Here is an 18257-nt window from a genome sequence, read left to right on the forward strand (position 1 = left end):
AAACTAGAAGTTAAACCGCCTGCCCTAAAACCTGGTTCATGAAGAGCAGAGAGACGGTGCCAAACCTGGACAAACTGTCCTACCTGTGAAAACAGCTCTGAATGGAGGAGGTGCTATTGGAAACGGCTCTGAATGGAGGAGGTGCTGTGGGAAACGGCTCTGAATGGAGGAGGTGCTGTGGGAAACAGCTCTGAATGGAGGAGGTGCTGTGGGAAACGGCTCTGAATGGAGGAGGTGCTGTGGGAAACAGCTCTGAATGGAGGAGGTGCTATTGGAAACGGCTCTGAATGGAGGAGGTGCTATTGGAAACAGCTCTGAATGGAGGAGGTGCTATTGGAAACGGCTCTGAATGGAGGAGGTGCTGTGGGAAACGGCTCTGAATGGAGGAGGTGCTGTGGGAAACGGCTCTGAATGGAGGAGGTGCTGTGGGAAACGGCTCTGAATGGAGGAGGTGCTGTGGGAAACGGCTCTGAATGGAGGAGGTGCTGTGGGAAACGGCTCTGAATGGAGGAGGTGCTATTGGAAACAGCTCTGAATGGAGGAGGTGCTGTGGGAAACGGCTCTGAATGGAGGAGGTGCTATTGGAAACGGCTCTGAATGGAGGAGGTGCTGTGGGAAACAGCTCTGAATGGAGGAGGTGCTGTGGGAAACAGCTCTGAATGGAGGAGGTGCTGTGGGAAACAGCTCTGAATTCAGGAGGTGCTGTGGGAAACGGCTCTGAATGGAGGAGGTGCTATTGGAAACAGCTCTGAATGGAGGAGGTGCTATTGGAAACGGCTCTGAATGGAGGAGGTGCTGTGGGAAACGGCTCTGAATGGAGGAGGTGCTGTGGGAAACGGCTCTGAATGGAGGAGGTGCTGTGGGAAACAGCTCTGAATGGAGGAGGTGCTGTGGGAAACGGCTCTGAATGGAGGAGGTGCTGTGGGAAACAGCTCTGAATGGAGGAGGTGCTGTGGGAAACGGCTCTGAATGGAGGAGGTGCTATTGGAAACAGCTCTGAATGGAGGAGGTGCTGTGGGAAACGGCTCTGAATGGAGGAGGTGCTATTGGAAACGGCTCTGAATGGAGGAGGTGCTGTGGGAAACGGCTCTGAATGGAGGAGGTGCTGTGGGAAACAGCTCTGAATGGAGGAGGTGCTGTGGGAAACAGCTCTGAATGGAGGAGGTGCTGTGGGAAACAGCTCTGAATGGAGGAGGTGCTGTGGGAAACAGCTCTGAATTCAGGAGGTGCTGTGGGAAACGGCTCTGAATGGAGGAGGTGCTATTGGAAACAGCTCTGAATGGAGGAGGTGCTATTGGAAACGGCTCTGAATGGAGGAGGTGCTATTGGAAACGGCTCTGAATGGAGGAGGTGCTGTGGGAAACGGCTCTGAATGGGGGAGGTGCTGTGGGAAACGGCTCTGAATGGAGGAGGTGCTGTGGGAAACAGCTCTGAATGGAGGAGGTGCTGTGGGAAACGGCTCTGAATGGAGGAGGTGCTATTGGAAACAGCTCTGAATGGAGGAGGTGCTGTGGGAAACGGCTCTGAATGGAGGAGGTGCTATTGGAAACGGCTCTGAATGGAGGAGGTGCTGTGGGAAACGGCTCTGAATGGAGGAGGTGCTGTGGGAAACAGCTCTGAATGGAGGAGGTGCTGTTGGAAACGGCTCTGAATGGAGGAGGTGCTGTGGGAAACGGCTCTGAATGGAGGAGGTGCTGTGGGAAACAGCTCTGAATGGAGATGTGCTGTGGGAAACGGCTCTGAATGGAGGAGGTGCTGTGGGAAACGGCTCTGAATGGAGGAGGTGCTGTGGGAAACAGCTCTGAATGGAGGAGGTGCTGTGGGAAACGGCTCTGAATGGAGGAGGTGCTGTGGGAAACGGCTCTGAATGGAGGAGGTGCTGTGGGAAACGGCTCTGAATGGAGGAGGTGCTATTGGAAACAGCTCTGAATGGAGGAGGTGCTATTGGAAACGGCTCTAAATCGAGGAGGTGCTGTGGGAAACGGCTCTGAATGGAGGAGGTGCTATTGGAAACGGCTCTGAATGGAGGAGGTGCTGTGGGTAACAGCTCTGAATGGAGGAGGTGCTGTGGGAAACAGCTCTGAATTCAGGAGGTGCTGTGGGAAACACCTCTGAATTTGACACATATAAATGGAACAATTGGCAGAACTATGACTTTAGCTGGATCTCGGTGTTAACCTAAATAACCATTATATAGACAGGGCTCCCCCTGCGTGGTTCTGGTGGAGGCTTTGTGCTCCACCTGGAAAAGCAGCTGGTTGGGTGACCAGACCAGAGGAAGAGGGAGGTGCCCAGAAGTTGAGATCTCTAGATGTAACTACTAGGTGTTGGGTTGACAGTTGCCTGACCCCGGTTTCAGGATCTGGGTCGGGGCTACCCCCAATTCACTGTAGATAACGGGAGAAACCTGGTCTGCTGCAACCCTGGTCTGCATTTCCAAATCCATCATCAAGTTCGCAGACACGACAGGCCTGATCACCAACACTGATGAGACAGCCTACCTCATCAGGAGGTAGGCACTCTGACGGTGTGGTGCCAGGTAAACAACCTCTCCCTTCAATGTTAGCAAAACAAAAGGAGAGGATTGTGGACTTCAGGAGGAACCAGGCTGGACACATCCCCCCATCCTCATCAATGGGGCCACCGTGGACACAGTCAATAAGTTAACATTCCTCTGCGTACACATCTCAGAGATGCTGAAATGTCTAACCACATGAACACACAAAAGCGACTCCTCAATCTCAGGACGCTGAAGAAATTCGGCCTATCCCAGAGGGCCCTCAGTGTTCTACAGGAGCGCCAGAGAGCATACTGTCGTACTGCATCACATTCTGATGCGGCAACTCCACCGCCCCGGGCCGCAGAGCACTTCAGAGGGAGATAGGTGCAGCTGAACGCACCACTGGGTGGCAAGTGCCTGCCTGACAACACCAGTTGTCGCTGGAAGGCCAAGAAGAGAACCCCAGCCACGCCCTGTCCTCTCTGCTTCAATCACTCAGACGAGGGCAAGTACTGTAAGCCTGGACAATAGTCCCCCCCACACCCTTAACTCTCACTAACCTTACCCGCTACTCCCCCACCTCCTCAATGATCATGCTGCTGTTCCCCCTATGATCATCCCCCCCCCACCCCAATGATCATGCTGCTGTTCCCCCTATGGTCACCCCCCCCACCTCCTCAATGATCATGCTGCTGTTCCCCTATGGTCATCCCCCCCCACCTCCTCAATGATCATACTGCTGTTCCCCCTATGGTCACCCCCCCCACCTCCTCAATGATCATGCTGCTGTTCCCCCTATGGTCACCCCCCCCACCTCCTCAATGATCATACTGCTGTTCCCCCTATGGTCACCCCCCCCACCTCCTCAATGATCATGCTGCTGTTCCCCCTATGGTCACCCCCCCCACCTCCTCAATGATCATGCTGCTGTTCCCCCTATGGTCACCCCCCCACCTCCTCAATGATCATGCTGCTGTTCCCCCTATGGTCATTACCCCCCACCCCAATGATCATGCTGCTGTTCCCCCTATGGTACATGTGACTATTAAACACTGTACCCTGTAATAACACCTGCAACCCTGTACATGTGACTAAACACTGTAATAACACCTACAACCCTGTACATGTGACTATTAAACACTGTACCCTGTAATAACACCTGCAACCCTGTACATGTGACTATTAAACACTGTAATAACACCTACAACCCTGTACATGTGACTATAAACACTGTACCCTGTAATAACACCTGCAACCCTGTACATGTGACTATTAAACACTGTAATAACACCTGCAACCCTGTACATGTGACTATTAAACACTGTAATAACACCTGCAACCCTGTACATGTGACTATTAAACACTGTAATAACACCTGTAACCCTGTACATGTGACTATTAAACACTGTAATAACACCTGTAACCCTGTACATGTGACTATTAAACACAGTAATAACACCTGTAACCCTGTACATGTGACTATTAAACACTGTAATAACACCAGTAACCCTGTACATGTTACTATTAAACACTGTACCCTGTAATAACACCTGCAACCCTGTACATGTGACTATTAAACACTGTACCCTGTAATAACACCTGTAACCCTGTACATGTGACGATAAAACACTGTAATAACACCTGTAACCCTGTACATGTGACTATAAAACACTGTACCCTGTAATAACACCTGTAACCCTGTACATGTGACGATAAAACACTGTAATAACACCTGCAACCCTGTACATGTGACTATTAAACACTGTAATAACACCTGTAACCCTGTACATGTGACTATAAAACACTGTACCCTGTAATAACACCTGTAACCCTGTACATGTGACTATTAAACACTGTAATAACACCTGTAACCCTGTACATGTGACTATAAAACACTGTATCCTGTAATGACACCTGTAACCCTGTACATGTGACTATTAAACACTGTAATAACACCTGTAACCCTGTACATGTGACTATAAAACACTGTAATAACACCTGTAACCCTGTACATGTGACTATAAAACACTGTAATAACACCTGTAACCCTGTACATGTGACTATTAAACACTGTAATAACACCTGTAACCCTGTACATGTGACTATAAAACACTGTACCCTGTAATAACACCTGTAACCCTGTACATGTGACTATTAAACACTGTACCCTGTAATAACACCTGCAACCCTGTACATGTGACTATTAAACACTGTAATAACACCTACAACCCTGTACATGTGACTATAAACACTGTACCCTGTAATAACACCTGTAACCCTGTACATGTGACTATAAACACTGTACCCTGTAATAACACCTGTAACCCTGTACATGTGACTATAAACACTGTACCCTGTTATAACACCTGTAACCCTGTACATGTGACTATAAAACACTGTACCCTGTAATAACACCTGCAACCCTGTACATGTGACTATAAACACTGTACCCTGTAATAACACCTGTAACCCTGTACATGTGACTATAAACACTGTACCCTGTAATAACACCTGTAACCCTGTACATGTGACTATAAAACACTGTAATAACACCTGCAACCCTGTACATGTGACTATAAACACTGTACCCTGTAATAACACCTGTAACCCTGTATATGTGACTATAAAACACTGTAATAACACCTGTAACCCTGTACATGTGACTATAAAACACTGTAATAACACCTACAACCCTGTACATGTGACTATAAACACTGTACCCTGTAATAACACCTGTAACCCTGTACATGTGACTATAAACACTGTACCCTGTAATAACACCTGTAACCCTGTACATGTGACTATAAACACTGTACCCTGTTATAACACCTGTAACCCTGTACATGTGACTATAAAACACTGTACCCTGTAATAACACCTGCAACCCTGTACATGTGACTATAAACACTGTACCCTGTAATAACACCTGTAACCCTGTACATGTGACTATAAACACTGTACCCTGTAATAACACCTGTAACCCTGTACATGTGACTATAAAACACTGTAATAACACCTGCAACCCTGTACATGTGACTATAAACACTGTACCCTGTAATAACACCTGTAACCCTGTACATGTGACTATAAACACTGTACCCTGTAATAACACCTGTAACCCTGTATATGTGACTATAAAACACTGTAATAACACCTGTAACCCTGTACATGTGACTATAAAACACTAATAACACCTGTAACCCTGTACATGTGACTATTAAACACTGTACCCTGTAATAACACCTGTAACCCTGTACATGTGACTATAAACACTGTACCCTGTAATAACACCTGTAACCCTGTATATGTGACTATAAAACACTGTAATAACACCTGTAACCCTGTACATGTGACTATAAAACACTAATAACACCTGTAACCCTGTACATGTGACTATAAAAACACTGATAAGGCAACACTTTGCAGAACTGACCACTTCCTTTAGTTGGGGTGGGAGTGACCTCAACCCACCACCTAACATGTCTAGTGTGACGGCTATGGTGTTCAGTTGACAGTCAGAGCTACCCCCCCCCATCTGCAGTGTGTAGACCCACCTGTCCAGGTCTGTCTCCAGTCCGTGTAGTCTGTTCACCAGGGTCGTCTTCTCAGAACGGAGACACTCACACTCCTGCTGCAGACTGGGACAGTCCTTCTGAAGACGCTCAAACTCCCCTACAGAGAGATGTGAACAGGTTACAACAGCTGATTCTCACTGAACAGTCATTGTGCTGAGCCTTAAACATTCATAAATTCTTCTTGAGCCATTAGTTCACATGTAACAGACGGGATGAAGGCAAAATGGTAGTAGGGGTTTGTACCATTGTGCTGCTACCATGTTGTGTTGCTGCCATGCTGTATTGTCATGTTTTGCTACCATGTTGTGCTGCTACCATGTTGTTCTGCTACCATATTGTGTTAGACATCGCCACTAGAGAGTCTAGCGACAACGTGTTCTACATCACTAGAGAGTCTAGCGAAGACGTGTTCTACATCACCACTAGAGTCTAGCGACGACGTGTTCTACATCACCACTAGAGTCTAGCGACGACGTGTTCTACATCACTAGAGAGTCTAGCGACGGCGTGTTCTACATCACCACTAGTCTAGCGACGACGTGTTCTACATCACCACTAGAGAGTCTAGCGACGACGTGTTCTACATCACCACTAGAGTCTAGCGACGACGTGTTCTACATCACCACTAGAGTCTAGCGACGACGTGTTCGACATCACCACTAGAGTCTAGCGACGACGTGTTCTACATCACCACTAGAGTCTAGCGACGACGTGTTCTACATCACCAGAGAGAGTCTAGCGACGACGTGTTCTACATCGCCACTAGAGAGTCTAGCGACGACGTGTTCTACATCACTAGAGAGTCTAGCGACGACGTGTTCTACATCACTAGAGAGTCTAGCGACGACGTGTTCTACATCACCACTAGAGAGTCTAGCGACGACGTGTTCTACATCGCCACTAGAGTCTAGCGACGACGTGTTCTACATCACCACTAGTCTAGCGACGACGTGTTCTACATCACCACTAGTCTAGCGACGACGTGTTCTACATCACCACTAGAGTCTAGCGACGACGTGTTCTACATCACCACTAGAGTCTAGCGACGACGTGTTCTACATCACCAGAGAGAGTCTAGCGACGACGTGTTCTACATCACCACTAGAGTCTAGCGACGACGTGTTCTACATCACCACTAGAGAGTCTAGCGACGACGTGTTCTACATCACCACTAGAGTCTAGCGACGACGTGTTCGACATCACCACTAGAGTCTAGCGACGACGTGTTCGACATCACCACTAGAGTCTAGCGACGACGTGTTCGACATCACCACTAGAGTCTAGCGACGACGTGTTCTACATCACCAGAGAGAGTCTAGCGACGACGTGTTCTACATCACCAGAGAGTCTAGCGACGACGTGTTCTACATCGCCACTAGAGTCTAGCGACGACGTGTTCTACATCACTAGAGAGTCTAGCGACGACGTGTTCTACATCACCACTAGAGAGTCTAGCGACGACGTGTTCTACATCACCACTAGAGAGTCTAGCGACGACGTGTTCTACATCGCCACTAGAGTCTAGCGACGACGTGTTCTACATCACCACTAGAGTCTAGCGACGACGTGTTCTACATCACCACTAGAGTCTAGCGACGACGTGTTCTACATCACCACTAGAGTCTAGCGACAACGTGTTCTACATCACCAGAGAGAGTCTAGCGACGACGTGTTCTACATCGCCACTAGAGAGTCTAGCGACGACGTGTTCTACATCACTAGAGAGTCTAGCGACGACGTGTTCTACATCACCACTAGAGAGTCTAGCGACGACGTGTTCTACATCACTAGAGAGTCTAGCGACGGCGTGTTCTACATCAGCACTAGAGAGTCTAGCGACGACGTGTTCTACATCGCCACTAGAGAGTCTAGCGACGACGTGTTCTACATCACGAGAGTCAATCGACGTGTTCATCATCACGAGAGTGAGCCAGACAAAACTTTTAATCGTCGTATTGAAAAGTGCAACAGCAAATATTTATACAGGTGATTCAAACAACCTTTATTGTATTTAAAAGTGCAACTGCAAACTGAACAACTGATGACAATTAAAAATGTCAGGATAGCCATTTGTTTTTGGTGCTCCAAGCCTTACAGCCTTTCTTCTAGGAGCTCCAGTGCTCCCAATGAAAATAAGGTCATTTCCAAGTTAGATTAACATAGTATGGCAATGTACCTTGTAGATCGTTAGTTCTCTGCTGGTGCAGGCTCTGCTGTTGGAAGGGTTAGTATAGTATCGTACCTTGTAGATCGTTAGTTCTCTGCTGTTGGAAGGGTTAGTATAGTATCGTACCTTGTAAATCATTAGTTCTCTGCTGGTGCTGGTGCTGGCTCTGCTGTTGGATGGTGGCCTGCAGGGAGTTGATCTCCTGTTCGTATTTCGACGCAGACTGACGCCACTTCTCCAGCTCGGCCGTGACACCTCCCAGGTCCCTCTGCAGGGCGGCGATGTCTCGCTCCCTCTCGGCCGTGTTGGCCTCCATGGCGTGGTGGAGAACTAGCACCTCCTCCTGAGCAGAGTACAGCTCCTCCTGTGTGCTGCTGATGCTGCTCTCTCTCTGCTCCTTCAGCTCCTCCATGTCTACCGCTAGCTTCCCCAACTGACCTGGAAACAGATGGTATATACTTTCATATACACTATATAATATGGAATAACTCTTTCCATGACAGACTGACCAGGTGAAAGCTATGATCCCTTATTGATGTCCACTTCAATCAGTGTAGATGAAGGGGAGGAGACAGGTTAAAGAGGGATTTTTAAGCCTTTGGATAATTGAGACATGGATTGTGTGTATGTGCCACTCGTAGGGTGAATGGGCAAGACAGAAGATGTAAGTGCCTTTGAACGGGGTATGGTAGTAGGTGCCCAGGCGAACAGGTTTGATTCAGAGCTACTGGGTATATAACGCTTAACAGTTTCTAGTGTATATCAAGAATGGTCCACCACCCAAAGGACATCCAGCCAACTTGACAACTGTGGGAAGCATTGGAGTCAACATGGGACAGCATCTCATGTTGGAACGCTTTCAACACCTTGTCGAGTCCATGCCCTGACGAATTGAGGCTCTTCCAGCATCCCTGTGGAACGCTTGACACCTTGTAGAGTCCATGCAGACTAATTCAGGTTGTTCTGAGTGCAAGTCATTAATAGGAAGATGTCCTTAATGTTTTGTACACTCAGTGTACACTAGATGGCTAAAAGTATGTTGACACCTGCTCTTCGAACATCTCATTACAAAATCTTGGGCATTAACATACAGTTGGTCCCACCTTTACTGCTATAACAGCCTCCACTCTTCAGCTTTCCACTAGACAACCTCACTTTGTGCACAGGGGGCATTGTCATGCTGAAACAGGAAAGGGTCTTCCCCAAACTGTTGCCACAAAGTTGGAAGCATGGAATCGTCTAGAATATAATTTCATGCTGAATCGTTAAAATTGCCCTTCACTGGAACTAAGGGGCCTAGCCCGAACCATGAAAAAAAGCTCCAGACCATTATTCCACCTCCACCAAACTTTACAGTTGGCATTATGCAGTCGGGCAGGTAGCGTTCAGTCGGGCAGAACGCGTTTCCACAGCTCCAGAGTCCAATGGCGGTGAGCTTTACACCACTCAAGATGAAGTTTGGCATTGCGCATGGTGATCTTAGGCTTGTGTGCGGCTACTCAGCCAAGGAAACTCGTTTCATGAAGCTCCCAACGAACAATTCTTTGCAGCAACGTCAGTAGTTTGGAACTCGGTAGTGAGTGCTCCAACCCGAAGACAAACAATTATTATGAGATACGCGCTTCAGAACTCGGCGGTCCCGTTCGGTGAGTTTGTGTGGCCTACCACTTCACGGCTGAGCCGTTGTTGCTCCTAGACTTCACAATAACAGCACTTACTGTTGACTCTAGCATGGCAGAAATGTATAATTGTTTTATAAAAATACTCAACTAAAACATAATTTACATAAGTATTCAGACCCTTTACTCAGTACTTTGTTGAAGCATCTTTGGCAGTGATTACAGCCGTGATTCTTCTTGGGTATGACACTACAAGCGTGGCACACCTGTATTTGGGGAGTTTCTCCCATTCTTCTCTGCAGATCCTCTCAAGCTCTGTCAGGTTGGATGGGGAGCGTCACAGCATTTTCAGGTCTCTCTAGAGATGTTCGGTCGGGGTCAGGTCTGGGCTCTGGTTGGGCCACTCAAGGACGTGTCCCAAAGCCACTGCTGCACTGTCTTGGCTGTGTGCTTAGGGTCGTTGTCCTGTTGGAAGGTGAAACTTCGCCCCAGTCTTAGGTCCTGAGTGCTCTGGAGCAGGTTTTCATCAAGGATCTCTCTGTACTTTGCTCTGTTCATCTTACCCTCGATCCTGACTAGACTCCCAGTCCCTGCCTCTGGAAAAACATCCCCACAGCATGATGCTTCCACCACCATGCTTCACCGTAGGGATGGGGCCAGGTTTCCTCCAGATGTGACACTTGGCATTCAGGCCAAAGAGTTCAATCTTTGTTTCATCAGACCAGAGAATCTTGTTTCTGAGAGTCTTTAGCCAAACTGCAAGCGGGCTGTCATGTGCCTTTTACTGATGAGTGGCTTCCGTCTGGCTATTCTACCATAAAGGCCTGATTGCTGGAGTGCTGCAGAAATGGTTGTCCTTCTGGAAGGTTCTCCCATCTCCACAGAGGAACTCTGGAGCAGTCAGAGTGACCATCTGGTTCTCCCTGACCAAGGCCGTTCTACCCCGATTGCTCAGTTTGGCCGGGCGGCCAGCTCTAGGGAGAGTCTTGGTGGTTTCAAACTTCTTCCTTTTAAGAATGATGGAGGCCACTGTGTTCTTGGGGACCTTCAATGCTGCAGATATTTTTTGGTACCCTTCCCCAGATCTGTGCCTCGACACAATCCTGTCTTGGAGCTCTACGGACAATTCCTTCAATCCCCTTGCTTGGTTTTAGCTCTGACATGCACCGTCAACTGTGTGACCTTATATAGACATGGGTTTTCCTTTCCAAATCATGTCCAATAAATTAAATTTACCACAAGTGGACTCCAATCAAGTTGTAGCAACACCTTAAGGATTATCAATGGAAACAGGATGCACCTGATCTCCATTTGAAGTCTCATAACATCTGAATACTGATGGAAATAAGGTTGGTTTATTTATATTTAATACATTTGCAAAAATGTCTAAAAACATGTATTCGCTTTGTCATTTTGAGGAGATTGCCGCCGTTTTACGGTCTCATCAGAAATACTTCGTAAAGTATTGTGTGTATGTCTGTGTGTGTGTGTAGATATGTGATCCAAGTCATAGTTTTTTTTAATTTAACCTTTATTTAACTAGGCAAGTCAGTTAAGAACAAATTCTTATTTACAATGACGGCCTACCCAAGCCAAACCCGGACGACGCTGGGCCAATTGAGAACAGTGGGTTAACTGCCTTGTTCAGGGGTAGAACGACAGATTTTTACCTTGTCAGCTCGGGGATTCGATCTGGCAACCTTTCGGTTACTAGTCCAACGGTTTAACTCTAGTTAACTCCCTCTGCAGGTACCGATCGGTACCATCCTCCCTCTGCAGGTACTGGATCTGCTTGGCTGACTCCTCAGTCTGTAGGTACTGATCGGTACTATACTCACTCTGTAGGTACTGGATCTGCTTGGCTGACTCCTCAGTCTGCTGCCTGTTACTCCTCCTCTCCTCTTCCAGTAAGGCCTGGAGCTGCAGACACTTCTGCTTGCCTGTGTTGGCCAACTCCTGGGCCTCCAGCAGCTCTCTGTGGAGGTGGTGAATCACCTGCTCTCTGTCCCCAGGCTCCAGGTTGGCCATCCGCAGCTCATCTAGACCAGGACAGACAGGTGGGATATAGTTAGATATAGGCATAAAGGAAAGGAAGGAGATGAGGGTGCTAGAGCGGTGGGTGGGATATGAACCCATGCTGGCAGCTATACAAAGAACATGTGATGCAGAGGCTGGAGCTTAGATTGAAAGGCCACCCAGGCCACAGAAAAACTTATCAAAAGTTAGTTGTGTACTTATGTTTTCATAATTGATCAGGAAGTTATGGATAGGGTTGGGCAGCATGCAGATGTTCATACTGTTTATGTACCATACAGGGGTATATGGTATTCCCCAATGTGCACAGAAGAAGCGCTATTTAAAATAAAACCTGGATCTGGATCCAGGAGGGGGTTGAATGTCTCAGCTCTTACCGAGAAGCTTGATCTTGACAGCTAGCAAGTTAGCAAACCACATGCATAGCTGGAGCCCTGAGCTGGATAATTTCACACTTCTTAGTTATACTTCACTTAATAGATGAATGCACTGGCATAGCAAACATCTCTGCGAGGCGTCGGTATTTCCAAATACCCCAGCATACGTTATATCGCCACGCCTTGATATGGACATCTGTACCGTATCTGTATAACCACCACACGTGGCTGGCTGCCTCCAGCAGCCACTCTGTCAGGGTCCACCATCCCAACCCTAATCCCTCCAGCAGCCACTCTGTCAGGGTCCACCATCCCAACCCTACCCCCTCCAGCAGCCACTCTGTCAGGGTCCACCACCCCAACCCCTCCAGCAGCCACTCTGTCAGGGTCCACCACCCCAACCCAAATCCCTCCAGCAGCCACTCTGTCGGGGTCCACCATCCCAACCCTAATCCCTCCAGCAGCCACTCTGTCAGGGTCCACCACCCGAACCCTAATCCCTCCAGCAGCCACTCTGTCAGGGTCCACCACCCGAACCCTAATCCCTCCAGCAGCCACTCTGTCAGGGTCCACCACCCCAACCCTACCCCCTCCAGCAGCCACTCTGTCAGGGTCCACCACCCCAACCCCTCCAGCAGCCACTCTGTCAGGGTCCACCACCCCAACCCTACCCCCTCCAGCAGCCACTCTGTCAGGGTCCACCACCCAAACTCCTCCAGCAGCCACTCTGTCAGGGTCCACCATCCCAACCCTACCCCCTCCAGCAGCCACTCTGTCAGGGTCCACCATCCCAACCCTACCCCCTCCAGCAGCCACTCTGTCAGGGTCCACCACCCTAACCCTACCCCTCCAGCAGCCACTCTGTCAGGGTCCACCACCCCAACCCTACCCCCTCCAGCAGCCACTCTGTCAGGGTCCACCACCCCAACCCCTCCAGCAGCCACTCTGTCAGGGTCCACCACCCCAACCCTACCCCCTCCAGCAGCCACTCTGTCAGGGTCCACCACCCCAACCCTACCCCCTCCAGCAGCCACTCTGTCAGGGTCCACCACCCCAACCCTACCCCTCCAGCAGCCACTCTGTCAGGGTCCACCACCCCAACCCTAACCCCTCCAGCAGCCACTCTGTCAGGGTCCACCACCCCAACCCTACCCCTCCAGCAGCCACTCTGTCAGGGTCCACCACCCCAACCCTACCCCCTCCAGCAGCCACTCTGTCAGGGTCCACCACCCCAACCCTACCCCTCCAGCAGCCACTCTGTCAGGGTCCACCACCCCAACCCCTCCAGCAGCCACTCTGTCAGGGTCCACCACCCCAACCCTAATCCCTCCAGCAGCCACTCTGTCAGGGTCCACCACCCCAACCCTACCCCCTCCAGCAGCCACTCTGTCAGGGTCCACCACCCCAACCCCTCCAGCAGCCACTCTGTCAGGGTCCACCACCCCAACCCTACCCCCTCCAGCAGCCACTCTGTCAGGGTCCACCACCCCAACCCCTCCAGCAGCCACTCTGTCAGGGTCCACCACCCCAACCCTACCCCTCCAGCAGCCACTCTGTCAGGGTCCACCACCCCAACCCTAACCCCTCCAGCAGCCACTCTGTCAGGGTCCACCACCCCAACCCTACCCCTCCAGCAGCCACTCTGTCAGGGTCCACCACCCCAACCCTACCCCCTCCAGCAGCCACTCTGTCAGGGTCCACCACCCCAACCCTACCCCTCCAGCAGCCACTCTGTCAGGGTCCACCACCCCAACCCCTCCAGCAGCCACTCTGTCAGGGTCCACCACCCCAACCCTAATCCCTCCAGCAGCCACTCTGTCGGGGTCCACCATCCCAACCCTAATCCCTCCAGCAGCCACTCTGTCAGGGTCCACCACCCGAACCCTAATCCCTCCAGCAGCCACTCTGTCAGGGTCCACCACCCCAACCCTAGTCCCTCCAGCAGCCACTCTGTCAGGGTCCACCACCCCAACCCCTCCAGCAGCCACTCTGTCAGGGTCCACCACCCAAACCCCTCCAGCAGCCACTCTGTCAGGGTCCACCACCCAAACCCCTCCAGCAGCCACTCTGTCAGGGTCCACCACCCCAACCCTACCCCTCCAGCAGCCACTCTGTCAGGGTCCACCACCCCAACCCCTCCAGCAGCCACTCTGTCAGGGTCCACCACCCCAACCCTAATCCCTCCAGCAGCCACTCTGTCAGGGTCCACCAACCCTACCCCCTCCAGCAGCCACTCTGTACTTCCGGCACCGACAGAGATGGCCGCCTCGCTTCGCGTTCCTAGGAAACTATGCAGTTTTTGGTTTTTTTTACGTGTTATTTCTTACACTAGTACCCCAGGTCATCTTAGGTTTCATTACATACAGCCGAGAAGAACTACTGAATATAAGATCAGCGTCAACTCACCATCAGTACGACCAAGAATATGTTTTTCGCGATGCGGATCCTGTGTTCTGCCTTACAACCAGTGTAACGGAGTGGATTACATGCAGCGACCCAAAAAAACGACTCAGAAAAAGAGGGAAACGAAGCGGTCTTCTGGTCAGACTCCGGAGACGGGCACATCGTGCACCACTCCCTAGCATTCTTCTTGCCAATGTCCAGTCTCTTGACAACAAGGTTGATGAAATCCGAGCAAGGGTAGCATTCCAGAGGGACATCAGAGACTGTAACGTTCTCTGCTTCACGGAAACATGGCTAACTGGAGAGACGCAATCCGAAGCGGTGCAGCCAGCGGGTTTCTCCACGCATCGCGCCGACAGAAACTAACATCTTTCTGGTAAGAAGAGGGGCGGGGGCGTATGCCTTATGGCCAACGTGACATGGTGTGATGAAAGAAACATACAGGAACTCAAATCCTTCTGTTCACCTGATTTAGAATTCCTCACAATCAAATGTAGACCGCATTATCTACCAAGAGAATTCTCTTCGATTATAATCACAGCCGTATATATCCCCCCCCAAGCAGACACATCGATGGCTCTGAACGAACTTTATTTAACTCTCTGCAAACTGGAAACGATTTATCCGGAGGCTGCATTCATTGTAGCTGGGGATTTTAACAAGGCTAATCTGAAAACAAGACTCCCTAAATTTTATCAGCATATCGATTGCGCAACCAGGGGTGGAAAGACCCTGGATCATTGTTACTCTAACTTCCGCGACGCATATAAGGCCCTGCCCCGCCCCCCTTTCGGAAAAGCTGACCACGACTCCATTTTGTTGATCCCTGCCTACAGACAGAAACTAAAACAAGAAGCTCCCACGCTGAGGTCTGTCCAACGCTGGTCCGACCAAGCTGACTCCACACTCCAAGACTGCTTCCATCACGTGGACTGGGAGATGTTTCGTATTGCGTCAGATAACAACATTGACGAATACGCTGATTCGGTGTGTGAGTTCATTAGAACGTGCGTTGAAGATGTCATTCCCATAGCAACGATTAAAACATTCCCTAACCAGAAACCGTGGATTGATGACAGCATTCGTGTGGAACTGAAGGCGCGAACCACTGCTTTTAATCAGGGCAAAGTGTCTGGTGACATGACTGAATACAAACAGTGCAGCTATTCCCTCCGCAAGGCTATCAAACAAGCTAAGCGCCAGTACAGAGACAAAGTAGAATCTCAATTCAACGGCTCAGACACAAGAGGCATGTGGCAGGGTCTACAGTCAATCACGGACTACAGGAAGAAACCCAGCCCAGTCACGGACCAGGATGTCTTGCTCCCAGGTAGACTAAATAACTTTTTTTGCCCGCTTTGAGGACAATACAGTGCCACTGACACGGCCTGCAACGAAAACATGCGGTCTCTCCTTCACTGCAGCCGAAGTGAGTAAGACATTTAGACGTGTTAACCCTCGCAAGGCTGCAGGCCCAGACGGCATCCCCAGCCGCGCCCTCAGAGCATGCGCAGACCAGCTGGCCGGTGTGTTTACGGACATATTCAATCAATCCCTATACCAGTCTGCTGTTCCCACATGCTTCAAGAGGGCCACCATTGTTCCTGTTCCCAAGAAAGCTAAGGTAACTGAGCTAAACGACTACCGCCCCGTAGCACTCACATCCGTCATCATGAAGTGCTTTGAGAGACTAGTCAAGGACCATATCACCTCCACCCTACCTGACACCCTTGACCCACTCCAATTTGCTTACCGCCCAAATAGGTCCACAGATGATGCAATCTCAACCACACTGCACACTGCCCTAACCCATCTGGACAAGAGGAATACCTATGTGAGAATGCTGTTCATCGACTACAGCTCGGCATTCAACACCATAGTACCCTCCAAGCTCGTCATCAAGCTCGAGACCCTGGGTCTCGACCCCGCCCTGTGCAACTGGGTACTGGACTTCCTGACGGGCCGCCCCCAGGTGGTGAGGGTAGGCAACAACATCTCCTCCCCGCTGATCCTCAACACTGGGGCCCCACAAGGGTGCGTTCTGAGCCCTCTCCTGTACTCCCTGTTCACCCACGACTGCGTGGCCATGCACGCCTCCAACTCAATCATCAAGTTTGCGGACGACACAACAGTGGTAGGCTTGATTACCAATAACGACGAGACGGCCTACAGGGAGGAGGTGAGGGCCCTCGGAGTGTGGTGTCAGGAAAATAACCTCACACTCAACGTCAACAAAACTAAGGAGATGATTGTGGACTTCAGGAAACAGCAGAGGGAACACCCCCCCATCCACATCGATGGAACAGTAGTGGAGAGGGTAGCAAGTTTTAAGTTCCTCGGCATACACATCACAGACAAACTGAATTGGTCCACTCACACAGACAGCATCGTGAGGAAGGCGCAGCAGCGCCTCTTCAACCTCAGGAGGCTGAAGAAATTCGGCTTGTCACCAAAAGCACTCACAAACTTCTACAGATGCACAATCGAGAGCATCCTGGCGGGCTGTATCACCGCCTGGTATGGCAACTGCACCGCCCTCAACCGTAAGGCTCTCCAGAGGGTAGTGAGGTCTGCACAACGCATCACCGGGGGCAAACTACCTGCCCTCCAGGACACCTACACCACCCGATGCTACAGGAAGGCCATAAAGATCATCAAGGACATCAACCACCCGAGCCACTGCCTGTTCACCCCGCTGTCATCCAGAAGGCGAGGTCAGTACAGGTGCATCAAAGCTGGGACCGAGAGACTGAAAAACAGCTTCTATCTCAAGGCCATCAGACTGTTAAACAGCCACCACTAACATTGAGTGGCTACTGACAACACACTGTCAATGACACTGACTCTACTCCAGCCACTTTAATCATGGGAATTGATGGGAAATGATGTAAATATATCACTAGCCACTTTAAACAATGCTACCTTATATAATGTTACTTACCCTACATTATTCATCTCATATGCATACGTAGATACTGTACTCTATATCATCGACTGCATCCTTATGTAATACATGTATCACTAGCCACTTTAACTACGCCACTTGGTTTACATACTCATCTCATATGTATATACTGTACTCGATATCATCTACTGTATCTTGCCTATGCTGCTCTGTACCATCACTCATTCATATATCCTTATGTACATATTCTTTATCCCCTTACACTGTGTATAAGACAGTAGTTTTTTTGGAATTGTTAGTTAGATTACTTGTTGGTTATTACTGCATTGTCGGAACTAGAAGCACAAGCATTTCGCTACACTCGCATTAACATCTGCTAACCATGTGTATGTGACAAATAAAATGTGATTTGATTTGATTTGATTTGTCAGGGTCCACCAACCCTACCCCCTCCAGCAGCCACTCTGTCAGGGTCCACCACCCCAACCCTACCCCTCCAGCAGCCACTCTGTCAGGGTCCACCACCCCAACCCTACCCCCTCCAGCAGCCACTCTGTCAGGGTCCACCACCCCAACCCTACCCCTCCAGCAGCCACTCTGTCAGGGTCCACCACCCCAACCCTAACCCCTCCAGCAGCCACTCTGTCAGGGTCCACCACCCCAACCCTACCCCTCCA

General features: G+C 50.0%; 1 protein-coding gene across 2 annotated transcripts in view; it reads right to left on the bottom strand.

Annotated features, from left to right (window-relative positions):
* LOC109881610 (sarcolemmal membrane-associated protein) overlaps positions 1–18257 on the bottom strand; it is a 123011-nt gene that overhangs the window by 21591 nt on the left and 83163 nt on the right. For both annotated transcript variants that reach the window (XM_031788396.1, XM_031788019.1), the window contains exons 16-18: positions 11700–11900; positions 8369–8680; positions 6055–6172 (exon numbers count right to left, since the gene is read on the bottom strand). In XM_031788396.1, the coding sequence (XP_031644256.1) occupies positions 6055–6172; positions 8369–8680; positions 11700–11900 (631 nt within the window). The remainder of the gene's footprint in view (positions 1–6054; positions 6173–8368; positions 8681–11699; positions 11901–18257) is intronic.

The sequence above is a fragment of the Oncorhynchus kisutch genome, linkage group LG1 (genome assembly GCF_002021735.2).
Source record: "Oncorhynchus kisutch isolate 150728-3 linkage group LG1, Okis_V2, whole genome shotgun sequence".
Lineage (NCBI taxonomy): Eukaryota > Metazoa > Chordata > Actinopteri > Salmoniformes > Salmonidae > Oncorhynchus > Oncorhynchus kisutch.